Source organism: Biomphalaria glabrata, chromosome 5, assembly GCF_947242115.1.
Source record: "Biomphalaria glabrata chromosome 5, xgBioGlab47.1, whole genome shotgun sequence".
Taxonomy (NCBI): Eukaryota; Metazoa; Mollusca; class Gastropoda; family Planorbidae; genus Biomphalaria; species Biomphalaria glabrata.
Genome location: NC_074715.1, coordinates 52181304 through 52194916, shown reverse-complemented (window position 1 = coordinate 52194916; position 13613 = coordinate 52181304). Strand labels below are relative to the sequence as shown.

General features: G+C 34.9%; 1 protein-coding gene across 1 annotated transcript in view; it reads right to left on the bottom strand.

The window, feature by feature from the left end:
* Positions 1-13613, bottom strand: part of LOC106068241 (radial spoke head 10 homolog B-like) — a 28199-nt gene that overhangs the window by 6048 nt on the left and 8538 nt on the right. The window contains exons 9-19 of the mRNA XM_056029947.1: positions 12873-12991; positions 11399-11591; positions 9211-9331; positions 8775-8854; positions 7556-7650; positions 6919-6972; positions 6177-6287; positions 5216-5380; positions 4405-4542; positions 3581-3638; positions 2946-3071 (exon numbers count right to left, since the gene is read on the bottom strand). Of these exons, the coding sequence (XP_055885922.1) occupies positions 2946-3071; positions 3581-3638; positions 4405-4542; positions 5216-5380; positions 6177-6287; positions 6919-6972; positions 7556-7650; positions 8775-8854; positions 9211-9331; positions 11399-11591; positions 12873-12991 (1260 nt within the window). The remainder of the gene's footprint in view (positions 1-2945; positions 3072-3580; positions 3639-4404; positions 4543-5215; positions 5381-6176; positions 6288-6918; positions 6973-7555; positions 7651-8774; positions 8855-9210; positions 9332-11398; positions 11592-12872; positions 12992-13613) is intronic.

Here is a 13613-nt window from a genome sequence, read left to right as displayed (position 1 = left end):
AGCCAATAGCAAGTTGGTAGCTAGACCATCAATGAGAGAAGCCAATAGCTAGTTGGTAGCTAGACCATCAATGAGAGAAGCCAATAGCTAGTTGGTAGCTAGACCATCTATGATAGAAGACAATAGCTAGTTGGTAGCTAGACCACCTATGATAGAAGACAATAGCTAGTTGGTAGCTAGACCACCTATGATAGAAGACAATAGCTAGTTGGTAGCTAGACCACCTATGATAGAAGACAATAGCTAGTTGGTAGCTAGACCACCTATGATAGAAGCCAATAGCTAGTTGGTAGCTAGACCATCTAAGAGAGAAGAAATTAGCTAGTTGTTAGCTAGACCATCAATGAGAGAAGCCAATAGCTAGTTGGTAGATAGACCACCTATGAGAGAAGACAATAGCTAGTTGGTAGCTAGACCATCTATGAGAGAAGACAATAGCTAGTTGGTAGCTAGACCATCAATGAGAGAAGCCAATAGCAAGTTGGTAGCTAGACCATCTATGAGAGAAGACAATAGCTAGTTGGTAGCTAGACCATCTATGAGAGAAGACAATAGCTAGTTGGTAGCTAGACCACCTATGATAGAAGACAATAGCTAGTTGGTAGCTAGACCACCTATGATAGAAGACAATAGCTAGTTGGTAGCTAGACCGCCTATGAGAGAAGCCAATAGCTAGTTGGTAGCTAGACCACCTATGAGAGAAGCCAATAGCTAGTTGGTAGCTAGACCACCTATGAGAGAAGACAATAGCTAGTTGGTAGCTAGATCACCTATGATAGAAGACAATAGCTAGTTGGTAGCTAGATCACCTATTAGAGAAGTATGTAAGAGGAAATAGCAAGTTGGTAGCTAGACCCTTATGATACAAGAAATATAGAATAATGGAATATCTAAGAAATTAACGCAAACTGTGATGAAAACACAACAATGATGGGTTCTTGCAAGTTTCAATTAGAACGCAATGGTTTTGTCTGTGTCAATTATGTTAAAATTAGTAGGACACCACTGGGTCTGTGTAGCCACGTGAAATACCCGAAGACATCCCCTCAGCGTTTCTCAAACTTTGACTAATGACACCCACCCCAGACTAAAATATTTATGTTCGCATACCTCTTGAGCAGTAAAGAAGTCTAGGGATGGTTTAAGCGTTTCTCTGCATTCTAAGCTTCGAAAATGCATTCGCCTGGCGTCAACAACGCACTATTTCTTCTTTCGTAAGCAGAGCACAGGTTAAAGAAAGTTAATAGACATTCATCATGTTCTTATAGCTGGCCTGTTTTGTTCAATCAATAGTCGTCAGTGAACGAGGCTACGTCACTCTGGGGAACTTTCAAGTAAGAAAGATGATAGAATCTCATTGAAGAACTTTCAAGTAAGATGATAGAATCTCATTGGCGAAGACGCATTCAAATGCGCAGAGCCCCACTCGTGAAAACCGTATGAAAAAAAAATCAAACATTGAGTAGACATGACGTCAATTTACACGAGCATTTATTCCAACCCTCATTGTTTACTAACTTCAGACTAGATTTCCAGAATAATGTTAATAAAAGAAAATAATCTCAGGGAGACAACTGTAATAATTCTTTCAAATAATACAACTGCAGATTAACGCCCTTAAAAAAAAACGGGCGATCCAGTGATTATATGATCTTTACACGGCAAGTAACAAGAAATTGTATTCGCAATAACTATAGTTATTGCCCTCTCTAGAGTCGCGTAGCGCATAACATAATCAGAGCCGGCTTTAGGCCAATTTGACTCATTGCTCCAAACTGGGCCCTACACCTGACAGGGGGCCCCGCAATTTAGCTACATTTATCATTTCACTATCAGTCATTGCTCTTGTCACTGGCATTTAAAGATGTAGGACTTAAAGGGTTAACATAGTTAGTGCATCGTACCACTGGCATTTTGAGATGCTTCCTATGCAAGTTGTATAACAAGTGTTGGTATGTGATCTAATTTACAGTAATAGTTGTGACTGAAAACAAAAATAGAAGAGGGGCCTCGCCAGCATCCACTAAATTGGGCCCCCGCAATTCGAAAGGCCAGCCTTGCATTTTTCATTTACCCTCTACAAACTCATAGTGCTTAAAAGCCAACACGTTGCTGATCCCTAACCAATTATCTGGGTAGAGAGGGGGGGGGGGAGGAGTGCTGTTTGGGCGACATCGTTCTGTTTACAGCTAATGCCCAGGCATTCATCTCATTTCTATGAGATGATCCATAGTTGCTTTGCCATAGAATACAGGCATTCTAGGTTATATCGAAGCCAACCTGTAGTGGTAATGGTTAAGGCATTGCATAATTGAAGTTTGCATTTAACCTGCATCCTAGAAAATGCCTTGAACCAATAATATATCAGAAAAATTAAAAAAAAACTACCAAAAACAAAGCTTATCTTAGGGAAATAATAATAATCAAAATAAGGTTTGTCTTCGAGTCTTCTAACGAGGAATGCATATTTCCTGAGGTTGCACAGCCCCAGCTCTGACCTACATATTTTGCCTCATTCAGGGCAAGCATAACCATTGTCTGCTGGTGATCGATTAAGATTTTCTTTTCGCCAGTCTGTCCTCAGCAGCTGATTTTCTTTTGGTCTCAAATGCATATATTTATAGCCATATATATCTAAACTATAAGATTTATTTCCCTTAATCAATATTAAACTAAATAAAATAATTACTACCAAATAATTAATGGGTTAATTTGTTGATTGATTCATATTTTTGTGCAATGTTTCAAATCAATCCAAATGGGAGGGGAAGAAATAACGTGTAAAAGAAATTTTACGAGTTAGACAGAGTTGCTACAAGCTTTGTAATAAAACTAGACTATTATGACCCAGTCAATGATTCTAAAACACTGGACATTAATAAATAAAGTGTTATGACCTATGAACCTAAAGCATCGGGACCAACATTCATAACGTAACCTCTTACCATTTTCAGCAACCATTATCTGCCCATCCTGGTTCAATGCAGGTGAAGTAATCTGCTTCTCAATAGCCACAGATTCAGAAGTTGCTGAGACTGCTGGACTTTTTCTAGTCGCATCTTTACTTTGAGCTAAGAAAAAAAAATATTTTTAAGTTCAGATTTGTATAAGAATTCAAATATTTCAAAATTAAATGTAGCATCTTTTAATATTTTAATAGTAGGATACCGATTTTAAAAAAGGTAAACAATATTTACTGCATTTTAAATATTAAACAAAAAATTTAACTGAATATTTGATAGAATGTTAAATATTGTAAATATAATTTATGCTTTCATATTTTAATATGAACAAAGCACTTAAAAAAAAAAACTTTTTAAAAACTTTAAAATACTTTTTTAAAAAAACTTTTTAAAAAAACTTTTTAAAAAATGTTAAAAATAAAAAAACTTCATATTTGCTGATATTTGAAAACAAATGTCTAAAGATCAGACTTTTTAAATGAAAAAAAAAGAATTATTAGGGCCCTTACTAAGTGTCAAGTGTATGGAATAAACTAAAGCAATAAAACTATATCTCGACTCTCGTTAAGTTTTAATAACAGTTTTAAATAGTCAGTAAAACAAGAACGTAAACTTACAAGGCGTTAAATATCCAAGAGCACTTTGGTTAGTATTTGATACACTGTCCAGAGGAAACTGAAAGAAATAAAAAAAAAATATTCAAATGACTTAATCACTTCATATAAAATAGTGAAAAGAAACGGTTGTCTGGTCATGTGGTTTGGGCATTGGATTGTCATCTCCATGGTTCCTGCCCACTTCCGTTCCCTGCTGTCCTGTAGGTGGTCGTTGCCAGGATGTAATTGTAATTATCTTCATTTCTTAAGGAACATCAGCAACTTATAAAATAAAAATAAAGTAAAAATGGATTATAGGTGCTATAGAACCCAGATTATATTTCTCCAGTTGTGTAGGCAAAAGAAAGGTTGGCTGGACAACATGAAAGAATGGACTGGTCTTTCACTTGATATTCTTCTACAAACAGCTGCTGACCAGAAAAAAAGTGGAGGAATTTGGTTATGCTGACTGTCGACCCAATGATGAAAGTCAACATTTAACAGTTATCTCATGGATCAAAATGGAGGCATAGTGGCTGAGTGGTTAAGTGCTTGGCTTCCAAATCTGGGGTCCTGGGCTCAAAATCTCGGTGAAGACTGGACTTTTGAATTTCTGGATCTTTAGGGCTCCCAGCTCTAATGGGTACCTGACTTTAGTTGGGGAAAAGTAAAGGCAGTTGGTCACTGTGCTGGCCACATAACACCCTTGTTAACCATATTATTATTCTTGTTTCTTTCTTCTTGTCTTGTCTCAGAGTAAATTTGCTACATTTGTATGTTATGTAATTGAAAAGAGTATTTTATTATAATTTGAAAGCTTCAGTTCTGCCAAGGTAAATACTTACTTCACTCTCAATCTTCTGTATACTTTGACTGCTTGACGAATGGTTAGGGTTAACTGGTGTGTGCTCAGAGGAGGTTTGATCTTCAGGGTAAGTTGTGTTGTCAAGCACATCTATCAAAACCTCTTCTTCAACTCCAGGCTGATGGAATCAAACGTTAAGATTTTGATGCATACATGAAGAACTACCATTCACCTTATTGAAGAATTATCTAATTTTTTTTTAATATCAATTCATCTCATGACCTTTATATCATCTGCCCCATAGATCTTGAGGTCAGAAAGGCGTACTTTACTTTTTTTTCTTTACATCATATGGAATAATTATTTCATGTCTTTTAAATATAATTTTAACTTATGAATATTATTTATATCTTCTTAATATTTATTGTGTGCAATGGCTGAGGGATAAAGTGCTTTGGTTCTAAACCGAGGGCTCTGGGTGGAGTCTTGGTGAAGACTGGGATTTTTAGGGTGCCTCAAAGTCCACCCAGCTCTAATGGGTACCTGACATTAGTTGGGAAAAAGTAAAGGCGTTTGGTGGTTGTACTGGTCACATAACACCCTTGTTAACCATGGGCCACAGAAACAGATAACCTTTACATTATCTGTCGTATAGACCTTATGGTCTGAAATGGGAACTTTACTTTTTTAATATTTATTCATCTTATTTAAAAATTATTTTAAATCCTTTTAATTTTAATTAAGTTTTTCGTAGTCTATTAGTCAAAGTTTGGTGAGTATTTTATTTACGTATTCATTAAGGACTATTTTCAAATAGATTTTTCAAACACTATTTTTTTTTTAAATATTACCTGGCTTATCTTATGTGACATTGAAATGACCAATGAATGCTGGCTTGCTTCTTTTTGAATAGACCTTAAACTGATTCGAGGTGTTGTGGGATCTTTTACAACTCTCTCAGTCACAAACACTTCAGCACAAAGCAGTAATGCTTCAAAAAACTCCAAAAATGTCATCTGAAAAAAGTTAGAACAAGGGAGATTTAATAACTTAGAAAATTATGTACGCAACAAACCTCAAATCTGTAATCGTTATGTTTTCATGTTGTATTTTTTTAACAGCTCATCATGCAGCAAGTAACTATTCTCAATTCTTGTTAATTCACTGAAGTAATAAAACCACAAACTAGTTACACTGTAGTTATACTGTTCCAACTTTACTCTGATACATACTTATACTGATACACGTTTATACTGATACATCTTTATGCTGATACAACTTAATACTGATACATATTTGTACTGATGTACCTTTGTACTGATACAGCTTTGTACATATACAACTGAACTTTCTATCTTTAATTTAACTCTTAAAAACTCTTGGACCCGGAAACACCCAAAGATAACAGCTCAATGACCTCTACTAACTTACTTTCCCCAATTTATGCATTTTTAAATAGTCTTTTCTAGAAACTTCTGTTTCAAATATTTCTCTTAGCTATCACCTTCTAGAAGCTGATGACTCAGCATTCATAACCAACTAATTATCACTTAACTATCTATCAGATTTTTTTTTTAATTCATGCTTCACAATTAGCCTTTCTGTTGCTAAGCACAGATTTTATTTCCAAGCCAAATCACAATTTTCAATTCAGAGAATGCTACATTAATAATAAATCAATTCCTACGTGTAGAATTTCTTCTTTTCACTTATATTCCAAATTTTTAAGTCAATGTTCCAGTTTTTTTTATATAGAAATAATAATTTTAATTAAATGGTTTTAAAAAAGCACAAATATTTAAATAATTTTACCTCAAGCTCAAGATTGTAACATCCTTGACCATCCATAACCAGGGGGTTATCAGAAGCCAGAAGTTCTACTAGCCTAGTAGGGGTCAGATCCTGATTGATAAGTCCTGTCTCCTAGTGACAAATTAAAAGGCAATATTTGTACAAAATCCAAATAAACATGAATATGGTCAGAGCACAATGTATTTTCCTTCACATTATTAATACATTCAGAGACTAACAAACCTTAAATGTCTACGTCTATTTGTTCAAAGGTTATGGATTGTACAAGTATTTCTAAAAAAAATAAATCAATTAGGAAAAGATGATCTGGGTTTAAAGAATGTTCACAGAAATTAAGTTTTTTTTTAGTCTAATTAAAGAAAAGCATCCCCCAAACTCTTCGTGTGAGAATGTTTTCACGATGTAGATCTATATTTACATGGGACTTTCTGCTTTTCCAGAGAAAAACTTTCCCCAAATATTTGCTCAGAAAATACAGAAACCACCTTTCTCTGTAAATCATTGATTGGTCTCTACAATCCAAACTTTAAAAAGATATATACAATATCTGGTCTGATTTAAAAAAAAAAATTTAACACATTATAATGGAAAAGAGACAAGGTATATAAGATATATAAAGTTCTTTGGATCTCTTGGCTATGTACAAGTTCCATTATAAAAAAATCTTGTTTAATAAAAGTAAAACATACAATGTAATGTAGGCCTACAAGAGAAGAGAAGATTATTAAATTGAGTGACTCACTTTCATAAAGAACATGAATGCTCTCATCTTTATAACAGGCTCTTTGGGAGGTTTCTGGAATAAATTGTTTAGTCAAAGCGTTCTATCAATCTATCAATCTACATATGTTGAACTGGCTATCAACAAAAATAAATACAAAAACTAACCCATTTAAGGGAATTGTTTAATTTAGTTTTAATATTAATATTTATGATCCATGTAAAGTTTGAGCAAATAGAAGAGTTAACAGTTAGAAATGTTAGAGATTTATTGCACAATAAAGATATTAGTTTTACTTATCATTAGAGTAAGACCAGAAATAATATCTTTGGAAATGAATAAAATGTTTGTAAAATGTTTTACATGTTTCAGAGGCTCCTTCAGAGTTAAAGATAATTTACTTCCTAGTCCAAACCTGCCGCAGGAGGACAGGGGATGGCAGCGCGCAGGGTATGAACCCAAGACCATCGAGACAACTTAATGACAGTCCAGTGCGCATACCACATGACCAGGCAGCCATCATCTGTTTCCTAACTCAATAGCCTAATATTCCATTCAAACTAATCCTATTATTAGTTGTCAAAATTCATATTGAGAGAATTAATATTTAAGATAAAAAAACATTGCAACCCCATTTGTTTTTCCATCAAGAAATTACCTTGCGAGGTGTGCAAATAACTCTGTAGATTTGGTAAGACTGATCCATGTGAACTAATGCATTGATAGCTCTTCTTGTCTCTTGAAACAGGGGACCTAATCCATGTTCAGTAAAACATAACTTTCATTAAACAAACAGAGATATACTAAACTGCTATTCAAAGTTCTTTTTATCACACTAAATATATACAAGTATTTGGAAAAGCGTTTCATTCGAAATAATCTTTTTAACATCAATGTATATGTAATATTGTCTTTCTGAAACATGGAGAACAGCTGAAGCCACAACAAAAAAAAAATACAGACCTTCATCTACAGATGCCTGAGAAATATCCTAAAAAAAACACTGGTATGACAAAGTAGAAAACTCCAAACTGTGGGAGATGAGTGGACAGAAAAATATAGAAGTGCAGATCTTAGAGAGGAAGTGGAGATGGATTGGTCACACCCTTAGAAAAGATACCAGCAACAGAGCTAGGCAGGCCTTAGAGTGGAACCCCCCAGGGAACAAGACTCAGAGGAAGAACAAAAAGAACATGGCGACGCAGTGTACTTGAAGAAGCAGAGAAGACCGGGAAGAGCTGGGAAACCATCAAAAAGCTAGCAAGAGACCGTGGAGAGTGGCATGTTTTTGTCGAGGCCCTATGTTCCATGAGGAACTCAAAGTAGTGGTGATGATGATGATGATGTAATATTGTCTAATAAATTTTTTTAAAAACTTTCTGTAGCTATCCATCCATCCCAGTGGCACAACAGCTCATGGAAGGCCCAGGTATGCTCTAGCACAGGGGTTCTCAACCTGTGGGTCGCGACCCCCTTGGGGGGTCAATTGACGATTTGCCAGGGGTTGCCTAAGACCATCGAAAATATGGATTGTTATTGTCTATTCTTCTATTGCTGTGTGGTTGGGGATCGCGGCAGAGTAGGGGATTATAATAAGGGGTCGCCGAGCAAAAAAGGTTGAGAACTGATGCTCTAGCAAATCTTTCCATTCTGATTTATCCTGCACTTTATGTCCCCATACCCAGACTCCTTGCTGTTGTAGATCTGCCTCTGCATCATCAAGCCACCAAACTCTTGGTCTGCCTGTGGGGCGCCTGCCTTTCGTTTTTTTGCCGGTGAACAATCTTTGCACGTTTGTTCTCTGTCATTCTTTCGAGGAGGTGACCTGCCCAATGTAATCTGTTAATGTTTAAATCTGCATTTACAGAACTTCTTACCTTTCACCATACAAGAGTGTCTCAAAATTCTCTCCGTCATTAAACGAGAAAAGCAATGCTCCAAGATGGGGGCTTTTTCTCTAAACAAATAAAGGATATTTACATTAGAGAAAGGACACAAGCTATGCTACAAGTACACTAAAATGAATGGTTGTTGATACATTTCTAAGTGATGGCAGCCAATGAAATGTTAAAGACATGAGATGTATCTGGGTTTTTGTTGCTAGCAGAATAATGTGGTAAAACAATGGTTGGTTCATTGTGTTTATTCTTTAAATGTTGACAAGCCAGACTAGAGTTACCCCACATAACTTTCACAGCAACAGAGAGCATGGCTCAGAAAGAAAAAAAAGACTACATTTACGTGTATATTTTTACTGACGTGTATATCTGGTGTCATTAAAATAGTTGTCAAGGTTCAAGAGGGATAACTCACTTGTTTTTGAAATATTCTTTCTTGTACACCATATGAGCAATGATAATCAAATAGTTGATGAACTGACGATGTAAAACTTTCTCATAGGGGTTGTGAAGCTCAAACTTTTGTTTTTGATAGTCTGAAAGGAGATAATATCATGAGTTATGGCCCATGTGTTGTACAGATAAATATTTACTATTCAACCTGTCAGGGGCAGGTATGGCGAGAATGAATGTGTTGTTTCTTTGTTGATATTTTGGTATGAAAGAGTTATATCTCTTTGCTTATATCCCCAGGCATGAATGTGAACAGTATACATGTGATGGTTTTGAATGTGAGTTTTCCTTGTATGATGGAGAGAAATTGGTAGTCAATTATTTCCTGGACTGGTGTTTGTGTTAGTTGTTAACTTGTTATAGTAGGAGATGTTCTACCTTTGTTTGCTATTACTGAGTGGTTTCTATATAAATAATAAACATGAGAGATAAATTTTTTCTGGATTATTTTAGAAATATGTTATCTATAAGTGTTTACTAAGTTTTCGTAAGTTACCCCTAATGAGCCAAGAAAAGAACCCGACACAACCATTACTAACATAAGTAGAAAATAAAAAAATGTTTAACATGAAGATGAACACAATGGTGCAAATCTTCGATGCAGAACCAAAAAAAAAAAAATGTCATGAAATTTAGAAATCAGAAAGAAAACAGAAATACTTATTGTCTTCAGCATTAAATGAAGCAAGAAAAAGGAGACTTTTACAAAAAATAATCCATTGCAAATGTAGTAAGAAGCGAAATATAAAAAATACTTTTAAAAAAAAAAAAACATACAAGGGAAAGATCTGCACAATTACTACCAAATCTCTCAATATTGCAAGATTTATCTACCATTTATGTATAAAACAAAATTCATTAATAACCACTAATAAATTAATTAATTGGTTATTTTTTATTACTACCACATCTCTCAATATTGCAAGATTTATCTACCATTTCTGTATAAAACAAAATTCATTAATAACCACTAATAAATTAATTAATTGGTTACTTTTTATTACTACCACATCTCTCAATATTGCAAGATTTATCTACCATTTCTGTATAAAACAAAATTCATTAATAACCACTAATAAATTAATTAATTGGGTTATTCTTTATTTATTGATTCTTGTATTAATAATTGTGCAAAGTTTCACCATGATCCGAAAAGTGTGAGAAATAACGTGTACAGGATTTGTACTAGACAGACAGTGAGTTGAAATAAGCTTTGTAAAAATAAATGAGACAGAGACTTAGACCTGGATTCACAGATCATAGAGCAAGTAGATAGTTTCATATACCTTAGGAGCATAGTCAGCATGTCAGGTGGAACAGATGAAGACATGAAACATTGAATAAATCTAGCCTGACATACATTTAGATAATTATAATGAATATGTAAAACTTCCAGCATTTCTAAGAAGGCTACAAAAAAAATCTTAAAATCTAATGTCAAGGCAGTCCTACTATATGGGTCAGAATCATAAAGAACAAGTATAAGCAAGTGCTATTAGAGCATGGAATGGTTTCCCTGAGTCAGCCATGAAAACCAATGACCCATGGAATGGTTTGCCTGAGTCAGCCACGAAAACCAATGACCTGGCAGAATTTAAGTCTTTGATTAACATTTTTTTAAAAAGTTTCCCTTTAGACCGTGTGGTCTAGGGCAGATGATGTACAGGTCATCTGTTTCTGTGGCTCATAGTTAATGAGGGTGTCATAAGGCCAGCATAATGACCAACCACCTTTACTTTTCCCCAACTTATGTCAGGTATCCATTAGAGCTGGTTGGACTCGGGGGCCCTAAAAATCCCAAAAGTAAAAATCCCAGGATTCAAACCACTATCACAATGTTGTCATTTTACAAAAAAAAAGTCTTGGTCCCGCATGCTATTTACAACCAAAACAAAGAACGATCACTCTCACATGCGGAAATAAAAAATAAAGAGAGAAATAAAAACTTGAACATTCTAAAGATAGTGAAACAAATATCATACACCAAGTTACTCACTGAGAGTAACACCACACTGTTACTTTCAAAACTTTTTTTTAGATTAGTTTGTCATTTTAAACTCTTGTGTTTATCTTTGTTATGCTGAGTTTACATTATATTTGTTAACATCACAATATAAATCAAATTATTATTATCATTATTGTGTTCATACTTTCTCCGATGATTCGATCCATGTCAGTAAGAGTGTACTTGTCGTGGTGCAAATGAATGTCTTTCAAAAATCTCCAAAACTGCATTTTGTTCATGATGAACGTGTTGTCTGGACTTTCATCATATCCCAGCATGCTGTAGAAGGTGTAGATGCGTCGTAAGGCAGATATGTGTCTTGTTATGGCAAACTGAACCTGATGAAACAAGAAGAACGTTGGCAAAGACCAAACATTTCCAAGACTTAAATCAAGAGCATTATATTTTTTTTAAATCTAAGACGCTTGCTATATGAGCTTCTAAAAATTAATTTTTTTTTAATCTAAGAAGCTTGCTATATGAGCTTCTAAAATAATTTTTTTTTTTAATTGTGTGAAAGAATAAGGAGTAATTCTTGTGGAATAATTAATTTTTGCAAATAATAGCCACTTTGGAAGTTTCTATAACCAAATTCAAGCATTTATTTTTAGCTTTCTACTAATGAAATAAAAGTAAAGTTCCCCCTTTCAGACCTTGTGGTTTATAGGGCAGATGATGTAAAGCTCATGTGATTCTGTGGCCAGCGGTTAATGAGGGTGTCATGTGGCCAGCACAACGACCAAACGTCTTTAATTTTCCCCAACTTGCGTCAGGTACCCATTAGAGCTGGGTGGGCTCAGAGGCGCCCAAAGATCCTGAAGTTAAAAATCCCAGTCATCACCAGGATTTGAACCCTGGACACCGGTTTGGTAGCCAAGCGCTTTACTGCTCAGCCACCGTGCCTCCATTAATGAAATAACTGGATGTGAAACTCACAGTGTATGAGTCAGGAAAATGCTTTTAAAAATTAGAACTCTAAAAAAGTCTAAAACAGGTTTCTCAAGGGTGAAACATGAATATTACAGTGATTCATTAAAAACTTTATGAGGGCATGGTGGCTGAGTGGCTTCTGACCAGAGGAGTCTCTGGTTTGAATCCCAGTGAGGATATTAGGATGCCTCGAGTCCATTCAAATGGAAATCTAACATAATTTGAGGAAGTGAATTTGATTGGTGGTTGCTTGGCCACATGACACCACTAAACAGTCTGCCATGGAAATAGATGAGCTTTAAATCCTCCACCTATGTTTACATCATCTTCCACCATAAATCACAAGGTCTGACAGGGTTACCTTTACTTTCTTTAATAAAGACTTCATCCTCTATTCTTAAAGTTTACTATTGCTTCCTAAGAAAAGAACACATGTCCTATGCATGTCTATGTAATATTGTGGTATATGGCTGCCTGGTCGTGCGGTTTGCACGCTGGACTGTCATATCGATGATCCCGGGTTCAAACCCTGCCTGCTTCATCCCTCATTGTCCTGCAGGAGATTTGGACTAGTAAGTAAACTTCTTCAACTTTGAAGGAACATCCAAAACATGTAAAACATATGTTGATTACATATTTTGGTTGTTTCTCATTGATGATTTAAGAAAAAGCACAACTCCGTGACAAACCTGACTTGCTTCATAGTCAGACTCTTCAGTTGGCAGTGAGGCTAACAATTCTGGTATGTCTAGCTGGAAACTTGGTCCTGTTGTGTTCCTACTTTCATTCGAGTGAACAGAAACATTGTCTGTAATAGGAGACACAATCTTCAATATAAGACATTTTTTTAACAGAAGGCATTATCTTTAACAGAAAACATTTTCAAAACTATCTTAAATAGAATCATTATCTTAAACAGAAGTCATTATCTATGATAGAAGACATCTGTAAAAGAAGACTTTTTCTGTAATAAAACAAATCTGAAAGAAAAGTCATTATCTGTATCAAAGGCATTTTATGTGTAACAAAATACATTATCTGTAACAAAATACATTATCTGTAACAAAATACATTATCTGTAACAAATTACATTATCTGTAACAAAATACATTATCTGTAACAAAATACATTATCTGTAACAAAATACATTATCTATAACAAAATACATTACCTGTAACAAAATACATTATCTGTAACAAAATACTTTCATTTAAACAATTAACTCTTCTAGCAAGCTTTTTACTGTTGAGCTGTAGTCTCTTTTGCAGTGAGAGTCATGGTTTTACAAAGAATGCATAAAAAATAAAGAGATTAGAAACAGAATCACAACATAATCAGGCCTTACAATAACCTGCTAAAATGTATAGCCATGTAACAAGCTCCTCTTGTGTCCCAAAGATCTTCCTTCAAGGAGCAGTGCCAGGCCAGAG